Source organism: Urocitellus parryii, unplaced genomic scaffold (assembly GCF_045843805.1).
Source record: "Urocitellus parryii isolate mUroPar1 unplaced genomic scaffold, mUroPar1.hap1 Scaffold_2324, whole genome shotgun sequence".
NCBI classification, from domain to species: domain Eukaryota; kingdom Metazoa; phylum Chordata; class Mammalia; order Rodentia; family Sciuridae; genus Urocitellus; species Urocitellus parryii.
In genome coordinates this window covers 52279-69226 of record NW_027552386.1, presented here as the reverse complement: position 1 = coordinate 69226, position 16948 = coordinate 52279, and the positions used below count along the sequence as shown (strand labels likewise).

General features: G+C 39.9%; 1 protein-coding gene across 1 annotated transcript in view; it reads right to left on the bottom strand.

Moving 5' to 3' along the window:
- The window catches only part of LOC144251821 (alpha-1,3-mannosyl-glycoprotein 4-beta-N-acetylglucosaminyltransferase A-like), a gene marked incomplete at its 3' end in the record, with an annotated part of 82085 nt that overhangs the window by 43407 nt on the left and 21730 nt on the right, over nt 1-16948 (bottom strand). The window contains 1 exon segment of the mRNA XM_077794532.1: nt 797-964. Coding sequence (XP_077650658.1) covers nt 797-964 — 168 coding nt within the window.

Below are 16948 nucleotides of genomic sequence, written 5' to 3'. Positions count from 1 at the left end.
GCTCACAATATACTCTCAAGAATAATAATTCAGAAGAAAAATATGCATAAAAAGATAAAGGAAATAAAAAGTTTATTTTTCATCTATACCATTCAATAATGGTAAGCACTACCGTGACTGACAAATTCATCATAAGGAGGGGAAGCAAGGAACATAAAATTTTGAAAAATAAGTTAAGGTGATAGATCTAAAGATGAAAGGAACTCACAGTTCTTTTTAGAATAGTAGAAGCTCAATGAGAAAGTATGTTAGTCTGCACAAATCTGGAGCCAAATGGTTATAAACACACATCAGTCTAATCATCAGAACAAGAGCAGGACACAGCAAAGACAACTGTGCTCATCTCCCCTGCCTCATGTCCTCAGAGAAGAACGGTCAGCTACTCCCAAAAGTGTCTGTTCCAAAAGCATGTATCTCCCTTGCTATAATTCAGATTTAAGACCACTAACTGCTCCAAATAGCTCAAAGATTCCTCCAGAAACCAGGCTAAACATTAGTCACAACCTGTATACTTGTAAAAACAAAAAGTTAAATTTGAATGTGTTTTCAAAGACGCAATATGTTCAATGAAGTTTATACAACTGATATTGAACTTAACAGTACTTTCTTAAAATCAAACTTAGCAATTAATACAAATTATTTTATCAGAATAAGAATGTTTTGGGTGCTGATTTCTCTCTCTGAAAGGATGATGAAAGCTGGTGGATAGACGGCCCTACTCAACTTCTGAAACATACCTACAGAACACCTGAGAATACCATCTTTTTATAATATGAAAATATATATATATCTGTACCTGAAAATTTATTCAACGCATCCTTACTTCCATTTGTTTCGACCCCTACACTCCGGAACTGTTGGACAATGTTATTCAATTCAGAGGAGCGCTGGGAAATTCGATGTTCAGCTATTCGAAGACGTTCTTTTAAAGCAAGAAATTCTCATTGATAAGCAACTAGTTTTTCTAGAGGCAAAAGCAAAAAAAATTTTAAAAGTCATCAGTATACTTCTAAACAAAAAATTCCAAACAGAATTGTAATAACAAAACTTCAATTAAAGTCAAGTTTGGGGGAAGAAAATATTTACTCGCTGATACAGAACTGAAAATTAAAGAACTAAAGAAAATTAAAGAACTAAAGAAAATTAAAGAATTAAAGAACCCTGGCTTGCTAGCTAACATGGGAACTAATTTTGTGCTTTTATTATTTGTAACATTGTGAACACTCCCTACTTAAAATTCAGAAATTTAAAGATGGAGAAAGATAAAAGTCGTTAAATTTAACACTCCAAGTATAATACACCTTCTCAAAGGTATAAACAACTATAACGACCACATTTGTATCAACCAGACAGAGATGAGTTAAAAGCTGGTAATATGTATGAGATAATGGAGATACCGCATTTACAGCATAATCATTATTTTCCATACTTCCTATCCTGCCAAGATTTCCCTAGGCCAGACTTTGGTCAAATTCCGCATTCCTAAAAACCTCAATGAGCTACATGTACAATGAATCCAGTTTAAAGTAATTCATTTTAATAATTTGAGAGAATCAGAGATCAAAAAATACAGCTGGTCAAGGCTGGGGCTGGGGCTCAGTGGTACAGCGCTTGCCTAGCATATGCAAGGCACATAAAAATAAATAAATAAAATAAAGGTATAAAAAAAATCACATCAACCTTTAAAAAAAAAAAAAGAAACTTAGCTGGTCTGGGAAATAAAGTGGGTGTAAGGAAGATAAACAGTGAGCATGAACAGGAGAACCCCGGGACAAAGCACACAGCAGGGAGAGGCGAGGACAGGACTGGACACATGAGCCAACAGGAAGGTGGAAGGGACCGCCATTCCCATCACCAATGGCACACACAGTGGTTAAGGCCTGGGTGTGGTAGCTCCACCCCCTCCTCAAATCAGGAGCAATCAGAACAAAGGTTTTCAACTTCTCTATCAGCTAGACAGATCAAAGTCACTACTGTGACACCAAAACACAGTCTTAGAAAGGCTGTTTTCTATTTAACATTATAATCTTTGCCTTATCCACAGATAAACTCAGGAAGAAACAGACTTACTGAATCCTCGTTTGTAAACTGGTCTTAGAAGCTGTCCCACATGCTATTCCTTTCTGGCATGAGCAGAATTAGACGTTTCCCCATGGGACTTAAGCAGTACCTAGATACTGGCCTCTAACACCACTTGCCAATATAAAGAAGTAGAATTCTTTGGAGAAGTAACTTTAATTAAGATAAACCTAGAACATTCTTACATCAGCAGGAAGGAAAGTATCAAAAGAAAAAATGACTGGACACATCAAAAGGGCACAAGAGGGCTGGGGTTGTGGCTCAGAGGTACAGCCCTCACCTAGCATGCATGAGGCACTGGGTTTGATCCTCAGCACCACATAAAGTAAAATAAAGACATTGTGTCCACCTATAACTAAAAAATAAATATTAAAAAAGGGGGGGCACAGGAGATGCAGGGTGCCGTGGCTCACACCTGTAATCCCAGCAGCTTGGGAGGCTGAGGAAGAAGGATCAAGAGTTCAAAGACAGCCTTAGCAAAAGCAAGGCGCTAAGCAACTCAGTGAGACCCTATTTCTAAATAAAATACAAAATAGGGCTGGGGACGTGGCTTAGTGGTCGAGTGCCCTTGAGTTCAATCCTCTGTACCAAGAAAAGAGAAAAAAGGGGGGGCACAGGAGGTGACTTGAGAGGCCCCCACTGGCCAGACAGGAGACAGTGATGGTGGTAACAGACTGTAACCTACTAAGTAAGAATCCCTGAGTCTATACCAACATGAAGAAATAAAGATCAACAGATGAGGGGAAAGCGTTTCTGACTGTATGAAACCAACTAATATGTGTAGAAGGAACAGCGATCAGTGGAAAATCTCCATTTTGCAACCACAATAGCAACTGACACAGGCCAGATTGAAAAGGGGATGAATAACCAGCAGGTGAGTCTCATGAGGAAACAATACGTAGATCATCTCAAGTATGCCCTGCAAAGCACTATTTTATAAAAGGAAAGACTTTTTTTTTTGAACAATAGGGAAATATGGAATACGTCATCTTAATGGAGTGATCAAAACTCACATCAGCAATAACAGGACAGAGGTCAGGTGCCCCCTGAAGTGATGCTTGGGGAACCCAGCTCATTATGTGGCAGTCCTGCCAAAAAATGCACAATCTGAATCTAATCTCTAAGATACTACAGACACAGCAAAGTGTGACGTAGCAAACACATCACCTGCACTTGAAACACTGTCAACGTCATCAAAGATAAAGGTTAAGAAACTGCCCAAGAGAACACAGACAATGAAATGCACAGAACAGTCCTGGACTGGATCCTAGACCAGGAAAAATATGTATGAAGACACTGTCGGGAAAACACACGCACACACTCTAGACCAGAGAAATCAAAATACTTGTGGACATCAAATTTCCTGAACTTGAAACGGTACTGGTAATATAAGAGAATGTCCTTGTTCTTATCACTAAAGTAATAGCAATAAACACCGACGTGTTTAGGGGTGAAAAGAAACATGATTTCAGCAATTCACTTTCAAAGAATTCCAGAAAAAAAAAAGTATCTCTACAGTGAGAAAAGTAACAGAGATAACAGGTGAAACATGCAGAGAAGTTATTTATACTATCCTTAAACTTGTCATTCCTTCTTCTATTTTAATGAAAAGTTTTCAAAGCAAGCAGGAGGACTGGGTGTCAGAATGATTAGGTCTTTGAGCAGCTCTGGGGTGACAGGGAGGGATACAGGTCTGAGGACAATCTCTATCTGGACACATTTTCTTGGTATATTGAAATCAGCCTCACAGAGAGGCCAGTTTCACCAAGTGGGAAGACAAACCAATTTGTAGAAAAAGATCTCTACCCCTAATTCCAAAAACTCCCCTGCGTGGAGCAGAACTGGACCCTCTTTTGGTAGATTATTTGAGAGAGGATACCTTGGGCCCATGAACCCAAGCAATCATTGGACCATGGGACCAGGCCATGAGCCTGCTGATCCAGATGCTGTTTTTAGCTCAAAGTCTACAGCTATGAAAAAACTCCATCTTTTGTTTCTACTCCATTCTTCCATATTCAGAGAGTATTCCACAAAATCAGGGCATGTTCATACTCCATCTAGAGAGCCAACTCAGCTTTCTAGAAATTTCTAGACATTTCTTAGAATCTTCTCCACCCTTCTTTCCCATAATACTACATAGTTCTTGAGTTTATTTCAAATTTTAATAGACAAAAATATCTCCAAATTAATATGTTTGACAAGTCCCTATTTTCAACATTAATTGCAAGATTCCTATATTTGCTTTTCTTTGAATAATCTCAATTGGTTTATGTAGGGGGACATGGCAGGAAACTAAGAGACTCTTGCTTACCTCGTACTGGGAAGCACTCAGTTTTGCTTACTGTTTCTTCTTTAGTATAAATGCAATGTTTTGTTTTGCTTGCAGTACAGCAGAATTGAATCCAGTGGTGCTCTACCACTGAGCCCAACCCAACCCTTTTCATTTTGTATTTGGAGACAGAGCCTCACTAAGTTGCCCTCAGTCCTGAGATCCTCCTGCCTCAGCCTCCTGAGTAGCTGACCTTATATATGTGTGCCATCACGCTTTTAATAGTAGAAAATCATGTATCTAAATCAGATGACAAAAGTTAACAATCATGTTTTGTGAACCTAAGGTTTTGAAACATACAAACATTCTAAAACAGGGGCAAACATGTAATTTTATATGGTTCAACAGTTTAATTAATAGCCTTGGACTCAATTTTTAAAAAAAACTGGTCAACAGTATAGATGAATAATTAACAAACACTATTAACAAGTACTTTTTCAAGCAGTACCTTAGCAGCAAGATAGAGGAACACTACTGGAGTCTATGCACCATCATAAAAATTACCAAAAATTAAATCCACTTTTAATTCTTAAAATTTTAGGGTTTATTAAATAATAAAATTCTTCTACTGCAAAGAATGTTGATAAGCCATCTGGTTCATCCCTCTGTCCCTTTAATATTGCACAGAACTTCACACAGAGAAAGTTTTTTAAAAAAATAGGATTGAGAAACTCCTTCAGTAATAAGATTCCAAAATTTAACAAGCTTTACTTTTCAGAAAGAAACTGCCTTTGGAAAACATTTTATTTCACTCTTTAAAAAATTTTCATATTCATCATTCTTATACAACCAATTTAAAATAGAAAAGAGAGCCTGGATGAAATGGTGGGCAATTTCCTACTTGGAAACCTCTAAAACAAAGAAAAAATAATAATAATAATAAAAGAAACAGATTCAGGAGGTGTTAAGGAGGACTAAAGCCTGGAAAGGCCAGAGATAGAGAACACAGGTCCCAAGGAAATGGGCCAAAAGAACAGAACTTGAACTGGCGATGCTAACAGAATGAAACTGGAACCAAATTTTGGCTCTTTTAATTTTTTATTTGTTCTACTTAGTTGTACAGGAGAGCAGAATGCATTTCAATTCATCGTACACAAATGGAGGGCAACATAACAACCACAGAGCAATGCCTCACATGCCTCTCACATGCAAGCCACCTGGACGGGCTGGATGAGGCACTGAATTCTGGACTCTACCTCCTGGAAACCAATTGAGGAGGTGAGAGGTGGGGCCTGAGAATGTCAAACTGGCTCCTGGTGATGCTGATGTGCCCAAGGACACCCCCCTCCCCACCCCGCTGTGAAGCTCAGAGGTGCCAATACTATCCTGGAGTCACTCTGAAGTGGCCTAGAAATTCACGCTGCCCTCTCCCAGCTCCTCCTCCATCCTTCCCTCTGGCCCACGTGTTAGAGAGATCCCAGAGGCAGGGTGAGGGAGTAGGCATTAAAACCACTAGGACCATAATTTACAAGATTATATTTGGGGAAGAAATGGTCTCAAAGCATCGGTGGACACACATTTCAAAGGTCTCTCTAAGAGTTATGTGGACTTGTCAACGTCATGCCCTATTTCTAAGAGTATACCAGGCAGGATACACCACATAAGCATGGATTCTGAAAAGACCCTTTTAAGCTCAAAAGGGAAAATGGGGCTGAGCTAAACAGAACCATATACTTTACTTAAATTAAAACACAGAATATAATTCATCTGTTCCCTTCCATGAGGTTTCATTGTACTTGCAAAATAAGATCCTAATTAGTGAATGCTAACATTGAAAAGTTTTCTGGAACACATCCCCTATTTCTGAGTTATCCCCCAAGTAATCTAATCATTAACAGTGTAATTCTTCCAGGTACATGTTCAATAAGTTGAAATCCATCCAGTGACCTTATGAAGCCCAACATCTCAAGACCAGTCGGACAATGCTGCACATGCCTACAAGATGCACTTCCTCAGAAAGACGTTCTTAATCTGAATGCAGTCATTTTCTTTGATTTCCCTGGAGTGGGGGGAAGGCTCTTTTCAGTAATCTTATCATAAAGTCCCAAATTTCATTATCATAGTGAAACGAGGGTGGAGGGGGAACAAGTTGTGTAACTTCAATAACACATATTTACGTGTGTATACTTGGCTATATGTTCAAAATAGTACTTTTAAAAATACTGACAATGATCTTATTCAACAACCTTAGGGGCTTGGAATAAACATTATCGGATGGTCATAAATCCTTTTTCTTAGGCACTTAAATTTGCTGGCAGCCATTGTTTCAGCAAGTGTTGTTTCATTCTCCAAGGAAAATAAAACACATCTTGTACTCTGAGGATCTAATGCCATACGTTTTCCTGTGAAGAAGTCATCGAGACAGCCCTTGCTTTCTGTTGGAGCCATCCGGGTGTCAAAAGCAAAGCCCTAGGACTGGCCAGCCCTCCACCAGGGAAGGACCTCCCCACAGTGCTGCTGCTCCTCCTGCCTTCCACCTGGATCCGGTTACACACCTAGGACTCAGTTCATGTTCTTCCTCCCTCTCCTCACCTCGTGTTACTGTTCTTTCATTTCCACACTTCCCTTCCAATATCCTTCTGCAATATCATTTTCAAATCCTCCTCCCGTGTTTCTTTTCTGGACTTTTCTTTTTTGATCACAAACTTTGCTTCTCTCACCTCTTTCTTTTTATTTCTACTCCCCGCCCGCATGCTCCCACAATATCCTGTCTCCTGTTTTGTTTCAAATGGCTGAGGACGCTCTTTTCCAACTGGGTGATTGAAACAGTCCACTTGGCTGCCCCCCTCCAGACCCCAATTCCCCTGGACACCACCTCTAATACCAACTAGCGCTTTGGGGCCGATGGCCTCCACTTCAACAGGGGAATTCAACAGATACTGCTGTCTTAGGAAAGGAACCTTGTGAGCCTGAAGATGCCCCAGACTGAAAAAGAAAAGTAAACGCAGGTCCACAGAGGGGAGTGAGAACACTGGGCTGCAGCCCGGTCCTGGGCTCGGCTGGCTCATCACATGCAGGAGGCAAGCACGGCCACGTTAATGTGTCCAGGTGAGGACACAGGTATCAAGACAGCTCCCTATTCCCACTCCTTGGTGACCCCAGTGTGCCAGTCTCTACTGCACCCACACTTAGCTCTTCAGGTTCTATTTTGAAATCTTCTATTTTTAAGGTTCATGAGTTTTAGTCTTTCTTAGAGGTCTTCCAAAGAATAAAGAGAACATGTTTTTCTTTTTAAAGAGTAAAACTCAGTTTATCTTTCAAGTACCATTTGAGTCCATGAGACTGTTTTATAAATCTAAGATATTCCAACAAACAGATTCTAAGATGACCCAGTGATCCTCGTCCCTTCAGTCTCACAGCCCAACATGAACCCCACCCTCGGTGTGCCCAGGAGCTACGGCTAGCTCCTCTAACTGACAGAATATAGCAAAGGGGGTGGATGCTACCTCTGGGATGGTTTCATTATATGGAACTCTGTCTTGCCAGCAGACATTCTCCCTAGATAGAGATTCTCACCCAAAGTAGCAAACGGCTGTACTGGAAGGCCCATGTGACAGAGGCTCAGAGCTCCTTCCAGCCAAGAGCCACAAAAAGCTGGGTTCTCAGTCCTACTGTGACAAGAAGATGGATTCAACCAACAATCTGGATGAGTTTGGAAGTGAATTCTTCAGCAGAGGACCTAGACAAGCCATGCCTAGATTCCTATCCCATGGAAACTACGAGGTCTTGGTACATGTCATTTTTTTAAAATATTTTTTTTAGTTGTAGTTGGACACAATACCTTTATTTCACTTTTTTATTTTTATGTGGTGCTGAGGATGGAACCCAGGGCCTCGCACGTGCAAGACGAGCGCTCTACCGCTGAGCCACAACCCCAGCCTAACATGTCATTTTTAAGTCACTAGAGTTGTGCTAATTTATTATGCACCAAAAGGTAACTAATACAGATATATTATGGGATCTCAATAATGCTTTTTCCCTCTATTTTAAAACTTTTTGGAATTTCATTGTCCTAATAATTATTTCATAACTAATTATTCCTAATCATGCTAATGAAATAAAATGCAAGATTGGTACACTTACCTAGAAAGATGTTGTAAAAGAACTTGATAACTTTGTAGTCTTTTGTGATCTTCACTGAAAACAACTGAGATTTTAGGATTTTCCCTTTTATACCCATGGTGGCAAAGAGAAGGAAAGTAACAGAGGAAGACATTTCACAAGTTTTTTGGACAAATCAGAAAATGAATGCAGAAAGGCAGGTACTATCACTGTAGTCTCTAGTCACTTTGGTGAAATTAACTTTTAAAAGCACATCTCAAGACTATGAGTCCTCAGAAGACAATATGCTAGAAGAATTTTGTTCAAGATCCAGACTTCTATTTCCACACCTCTCTATTCTTTTTGCTAAGTAAAATAAAAACCCAGATGTTACATAGTAAACCAACATAAAAAGACAAAGGCAGAAGGCTGAAGGGAGGAGTTGAGTTCTTGGGATGCAGAGAAAAAAAAACAGCATTCACTTCCCCGAGTTTCTTTTTGCCTTACAGATCCTAGACAAGGTGCTAGAGACACCAGCAGCCTGGAACCAACAGCCACACATGAAGAAGTACCAGAAAAGCCTGATCTCTACAGCTGAAGGACTCAGGAAGGGGCAACCAAGTAAGACAGAAAACTTCTAGATGACTACTGCTCTATACCAGCCACACACCATGAAGCAGCAGCCCTGGACCTATCTCCACCCCACTAGCAATGGCCAAGAAGGGAGCCTAGATCCTCACCCTTGCCAGGTAACATCGCCCTCAACACACACACTCTTCTTAGGATGGTATCAGAAAAGTCTGAGTGAGGAGCTGGGGCTTTCACTACTCTCTGGCACCATGAGATGTCAGAGGAGGCTGCATGGGAAGCAGTAACAGGGCACCGCTCTCTGTACCAGCCAGCACAATGTCAGCAGGGACCATGCAGGAATTGACCTCTTGCCCTGCACAGGATTGACAGGGATCCCTCCCTGCTGTGTATCAAGGGAGGCCATGTGAGGATCCTAGACGTCCATCCCATCCTCACCATCCTCATCCCATCCGCATTAGCTGTAATGCAGTGGCATACCTCCCCACATTAGCCACCTAGAATGGTGACAGAAAAGATCTGCTAAGACAGATAAGCTAAATAATATCCAGTTTTATAAGACCCCAAATGCCTTGAATAAAACTAAAATCACTTATAAGACTAAGAACAGGAAAACCTCAAGTCAAATGAGAAAAAAAAAAATATATCAACAGATACCCACATCAGGACAACTCAGATGTTGAAATCATCTAGTAAGAATCTTTTTTTTTGTTTTGTTTTGTTTTAAGGGCCAGCCTTGCACATGCTAGGCAAACTCAGCCTTGCACATGCTAGGCAAAAGCTCTGCCACTGAACTAAATCCCCAGACCTTCTATAAGAATCTTAAAGCAACTATCATAAAAATGCTTCAACAGGTAAGTATCTAAAAACTAGAAACCCCAGGCAAAGAAAGAAAAGACACAAAGAAACAAATGAACATTTTAGAACAGAAACCACACTGAAACAAACACCCCTTAATGGACAGGCCCAAGAGCAGATAGGACAGAGGAAAGAATTAATGAACCTGAAGGAAGACAATGGGAATTAATCTAAAGAACAGAAAATAGGTTGAGGGAGAAAAATAACAGGGCCTCAGGGATCTTTAGAAATATAAAATGGTTTGAGACCTAACATTCCCACCATCAGCATCCCAGAATGAAAGGAGAAAGAGGGCAGGGTAGAGAAAATATTGGAAGAAATGATGGCCAGTATTTCCCAAAATGGACAAAAGACATAAACCCACATAAAGGTTCAAGAAGCCAAGCAAACCCCAAACAGGAAAAACTCAAACCCATGCCAAGAAATGCCATAACTGAACTTAAAAAAAAAAAAAAAAAAAAAAAAAAAAACCTAGGTACAAAGAGAAAATTTTGAAAGCAATCCAACAGAAATGACACATTACCTACCCAGAAAAAATAAATAAATTGAATGACAGCAGATTTCTCATCAGAAACCATGGAAACCAAAGGAAATGACATAATATTTTTCAAGTATTAAAGAAAAAAAACCCTCAAATTCCATATATGGCAAAATTATCCTTAAGGAACAAAAGGAAAAATCAAGAAATCCTCATAAGGAGGAAACCTGTCAACAGCAAACCTATCCAAAACAAATGACTAAACAAGTCCTTAAACAGAAAGGGAATGACAAAAGGAAGAATCTCAGAACATCAAAAGGGAAGAAAGAACTGAAAGAGGAAGAAAAAAAAAGACCACAGAAATGTCCTTTTCCTCTAGAGTTTTCCAAATTATATTTGATGGGTGAAGCAAAAAAGTATATCATTGTCTGGTGTGGTTCTCAGTGTAGAAGAAATACTTCAAACAATTATATCACAAATTAAGGGAAGAAGAGGAGGCTTTTAAAGGCCAGGCTTCTGTACTTCACTTTAATAAATGCTGACACCAGTAGACTATTATACACACACACACTAGTAATATATCTCAACAGAGGATATACTCAAAAACCCTACAGATAAATTAAGTGGAATCTGTATGAGCATGCGTGAGGTACTGGGATCAAACCCAGGGGCACTCTACCATTGAGCTACATCCCCAGTCAACTCATCCATTTGTCCATTCGTCAATCATTCATACATTTTTAGAGACAGGGTCTCACTAAGCTGCCCAGGCTGTCCTTGAACTTGCAATCCTCCAGTCTCTGCCTCTCAAGTCATTGGGATTTCAGGCATGCACCACCCCTGACAGCTCAAAATGGAATTTTTAAAATGTTCAAATAACTTTCAAAGTGTCAGGAAAAAGAAAAAACAGAGCACAATGGGTTAAAAAAATGTAGATTAATTAAATCTACAATATCACTAATCACAAGAAATAAACGGTCCACAACAATTAAAAGAGAGAAAGTTAGAGCTGATATAAAGACATGACACAGCTGGGTGTGGTGGTGCACACCTGTGGTCCCAATTATTCAGGAAGCTGAGACAGGAGAGTCCCTGGAGCCCAGGAGTTCAAGGCCAGCCAATACAATGTAGCAAGATGCTGTCTGAAGGAAAGAATACTTACATATATGATCCAATTATACACCATAGACACCATCTAAAAGAATGATACACACACAATGGAATCCTACTCAGCAACAGAAAAGAACAAATTAGTGAAAACTCCAACAGTGTGGATGGATCTCAAGGGCAGCATGCTGAGTGAAAAATGTCCATCTCTCACACACTATAGGGTTCCATCAATAAGACATTTCCAATATGACAAAATCATAGCTGTGCACAACAACAGATCAGTGGTTACCTGGAGTTAGGGGTGGCAGGTGGGGTGTGACTGTGACAAAGGAGCAGAGGGGAAATGGCTGTGGTGTAGTAATGGTTGTCTGGTGCTGGTTACAAAGATCTACACATGTGAAAAAAATGGCGTAGCACCATCCACACCAGTAACACCCATGTTTGTTTCCTGATTTTGAGGCTGTACATTGCACCTAACTTATCACAAGAAGTAGCCATCGGGGGGAATTGGGAGAAGGTTGCAGGGTCTTTCTGTACTACCCTGCAGCTTCCTATAATTCTGTAATTCTTTTCAAATAACGAGGTGGTGGGGAAGCCAAACAAAAAAGAATCAATGAACTAATAATAATATTTAAAGGGAAAAGAAAATATGATATTTTCATCATCCATCAACTAGAAGGGCCTCATCACACTGTGTATCATAAGGACCCAGAACATCCTGTGTGGCTAGAGGGACTTGCAATGGTATTCTTTCATCCACAACAAGATTTACTGGGTAGGCTCAGGAGCAGACAAATCATAAGCCTAAACAAAACTAATGTTTTGGCTGGGTACGGTGGTGCACGCCTGTAATCCCAGCGGCTCAGGAGGCTAAGGCAGGAGGATTGTGAGTTCAAAGTTAGCTTCAGCAATGGCAAGGCGTTAAGCAACTCAGTGAGACCCTTTCTCTAAATAAAATACAAAATAGGGCTGGGGATGTGGCTCAGTGGCCAAGTGCCCCTGAATTCAATCCCTGGTACAAAAAAAAAAAAATTAATGTTTTGTGTTTTGGAGACACAAGTGCAGAAGAACTAAAAGTAATGGTGAGCTATTAGATGTACCAGAACCTATTAGAGATGTAGCAGTTGAAATGTGGAATTACAATGTACAAGTAGGATGTGTTCCAGGTTCCCACATGACAGTTAATAAGCAGTTTGCTCTAGTCAAAAGACACTGTCCATTTCAGTTTTGACTAAACTAGAAATACGTGCAATAAAATTTTGGCTTTGTGATGTTTAAGTTCTTATAAATTACAATGTAAAGTTGTTTGTCACTACCTCTTTATCCTATTTATTATTTGTAAAATTACTTATAAGAATAAAATAGGTCAACTAGACCCAGATAGTAAATACCTTTACTTAACACATACCAAAATTCCAGACTCCAAGAAAGCAAGCAGTGGCTCAGATAAACCACACAGCTTGCAGGAATAGTACAGGCACAAGGAGCGGGTCAGATCACATACAGCAAGTTTCACATCAGTGTCAGCAAACAGCCAAGTTCCCAGATACCAGCCAATGGCCAACCTTGCAGGCAGGTATTTCTGATGACAAGCAGTCTCTGATCTGCATGCTAACTCTTTTCTGTATAGCAGTAATCGTATTTTAGCATTTCTTCTTTGCTTCCCACTGAATGTTCTCATATTGCCTTGCAGTAGGGCCAAGCAAATGGTAGCAAGGGGTCAGCTAAGGCAAATCACCTTACATTTTGAGAGTCATTAAAAATTCATCAAAAATGTTCATGAAACCAATCACAGCATTATTTATAAAGGTAAGTTAATTATGATAATTATATAATGGAATATTATGGAACTGCTAAAACTCATGACATGGGAAAAACATTTGTGACAAGATAAGCAAGAAGTAGCATACATATGCACAGCCTGGTGTCTTATTCTCTAAGGAGATAACAGTTCTCACACTTTTGGACTCAGATTCCCTTTATACCCTTCTAAATTAGTGGACCCCAAAGTCCTTTTGTTTATGTGAATTATATTTATCAACATTTATCATGTTAGAAATATCAATAGACTTGCAAAATATTTATTTAAATAAAAAATCATTTTAAAATCAATTACATAAGTAGCACGGTGTGAAAACTATTTTCTAAAAAAAATTTTCAGTGAAAAAAGTAACACCTGCACAACTCTTTTTAATGTGTGGCTTAATAGGAAAGAGTTGAATTCTCATATCTGCTTCTGCTATTTTTTATAATATTGAAAAAGGCAAATAACCAAATAACATCTTAGTATTATTATGAAAATAGTCTTGACTTTATAAACCTCCTAGAAGAGTCCAGAGAACCCCACAGGTCCTTTTACATTGTTTTGTGCTTTGTTATGTTTTGGGGTGTGGTTCAAGGGGGTTGTGTGCTTCTGGTTTTTTTGGTTCTGGGGCTTGAACCCAGGGGCCACATCCTTAGCCCTTTTTATTTTTTGAGACAAGGTCTCACAAAGTTGTGCAGGCTGACCTTGAACTTTCGATCCTCCTGCCTCAGCCACCCAAGTAGCTGGGCTTACAGGTGTGTGTCACCACGTCCAGCAAGATATACTTTGAGGACTGTTAGTCCAGAAAAATGAAAAACAAAATACCAAAAATGAGCCAGGTTTGAGGCTCTGGGTTTAATCCACAGTACTGAAAAAAAAACAAAAACAACCCACATTGATTTGCTATGAGATTCAGTTTCAGTTCATTAGCACTTTACACTTCCATGCACTTTAGATCTATTAAAAAAGACTGATCAACTGTCTCTTTCTTATGCTATGCTTACCCACTGGTTAAGAGTACAATACACCTTTATCCACATATTTCATCAGACAATCTCCAAAATCTGATTGGCAGTCTTTCTAAAGTAGCACCAAAAAAATTAGTTAGCTAATGTTCTGTAATAACCCAATGTTCTCAATTTAGTCTCTTCTAATATGTCAGCCATGAATAATTTCCTTTCAGAGTTAAGAATACATCAAGCCTAGATTCCAGACAACCTCTGAGCATAGCACATGCTTAAGAAGCTTTCCAACCTGGAAAAATTAGATTAGGTGACTGTTTTAGGGAATGGAAGCTAGCCAACTAAGCTGCACGTGAGTCCAAGTTCAAGGACTCTACAACTGTCAACTTTAATACATAAACAAGAAAGATTTCTGGCCAACTTGGAAAAGGTAAGATCTATCTGCTAGCCCCTCTTTAGGTATTGTCTTAAAATTAGGCCCTTATTTAATAATACCACTGACAGTAGTGACTTTTTTTTTTTTTTTTAAGTCCACATGGAAAAGAGTTTTGCCATGCCACAATCTACAGCTTGGGGAATTCTAGGTGTAACTGACTGGCTGAATACCAGAATCACTGGGTTGGGGGGGTGGACGACATTCGAAAACTGCCCACGGGACTTCTAACTTCTGCCATAAGAGAGGAGGCCCACAAAACCTCTCCCCAAAAGGCAACTATAAAGCTTGACAAGTCCAAAACCAAACATTCTGGTACTCTGAAAATCAACCAAGGGCATTCAACAGACTGAAATTATTTATTCATAAAAACTACTGAACTTCCGGTAAGAACAGCACAAAGTCTGACTGTCTTGCCAGGACTGCCCTCATCCCTCCCCATCTGTGGTCACTTCAGAAGGTCAGCAGGGTGGGGCAGGACTTGAAAATCAGCAGCTTCACTATGCTGCCAGAGGGGACTCATCTGACTCAGGGGTGTTGCCAGTCCAAGTGGCAATCTCAGAGGCAAGTGCAAAGAAGGGCCAGCGCTCTGCTAGCCTGAGGCTAGTGTTCTATTTGGGGCTACTGCTCTATTTGAGGCGAGCAAGGGGCTGGCACACCAGCCAGACACTTAGCAGGCATTTCCAGGAAGTAAAACAGTTGTCAGGAGTTCACAGAGCTCTTGAGATCCCAGGTGGACAGCAGGATACACGCATTCACAGCAGACCCACCCAGACCTGGCCACATAAATCCCGCACAGAGAACAGAGGAAGCCAAAGGAAATTCAAGGTGGGGCAGATGTGAAACAGCACGGAGTGGGGCTGTGGCCCAGCACACATCTCCATCCGCAGAGAACGGAGCCTTCCAGGCTTCTAGGGTTTCTCTCCAACCTCCACCCGGCCTCTTTTTTGACACAGGGTCTCACAAAGTTGTCCAAGCTGACCTTGAACTTGCTGTGCAGGCACCAGGGCAGCCCCTCTAGGAAACCAGGCTTAACAACAAAAACAAATCAAAACCAAAGGGCAGAGATAAATCGGACTCTGTAGATGAGACAGACCTTGGCGATTTAGCTCATTCCAGTTCTAAATAATGAGCTAACAAAACCACCACCACCACATTCTTCAGGGGCACAAAGAAGAAACCCAGTGCCACAGCAATGTATTACCTAAAATACAGAGTAGTCAACAAAACTTTACAAGATAGACTGAGAAAAAAGAACTGTGATCTCTACTCAGGGGGGAGATAAGCAGCAGTCAATAGAAACAGTCTCTGCGTGTTCCCAGATGCCACAGTTAGCAGAAGACGACTTCAGAACAGCTACTATAAATATGTTAGAAGAACCAAATAAAACCATGTTTAAAGAACATGGAAACAAGAAGAGTGTGATCAAACTGACTCAAAGAACAAGGAAAATAAAGAGACAGCAAATGTAAAACAAAATGGAAATTCTGGCAGAGATGCTCAACTGCAGATTTCAGATGTCAGAAGAGCAGGAGAGTCAATGACCTGGAAGTTAGATTAATACAAAGTATCCAATCCAAAGAACAGAAAGGAATGAAAGAACAAAGAAAACTGAACAGAACCCCTCACAGTGTATGATGTCAAGTGTATCCAGAGAAGAGAGAAAAACAGTACAAATAAAATATGAAGAAAGTAATGGCTTGCCATAACATAGGAATAGAGGCAGCTCCTTAACTTGATAAAGAATATCTACAAATGACAGTTATTACTCTTTTTTAAATTTTTTTAAATTTTTTTTTCATTTTTTTTTTAAGTGTAGATGGACACAACACAATGCCTTTATTTTTATGTGGTGCTGAGGATCGAACCCGGGTCCAGCCTGTGCTAGGTGAGCGCTCTACCACTGAGCCACAATCCCAGCCCCAGTTATTACTCTTGTTGATAAGAAATTAGACGCTTTTCCACTAAGGTCAGAACAAGGCAAGCCAATCTCCTCTCCTATTTAATACCATACTGGAAGTTCTGGTTAACGCAAAAAAAAAAAAAAAAAAAAAAAACAAGAAAAGGAAATAAAAGGTGTACAGATTGAAAAGAGGAAAGAAAACTGTGCATATTTGTCTTAATGTCCCGAAGAATCAACAACAAGAAGAAAACCCACCTAGAACTAATAAGCAATTATAGCAAGGTTGTAGGACAGAAGGTTAAAATACAAAAATCAATCACTTTCTATTATACCAACAAAGAACAAATGGCATCTAAAGCTAAA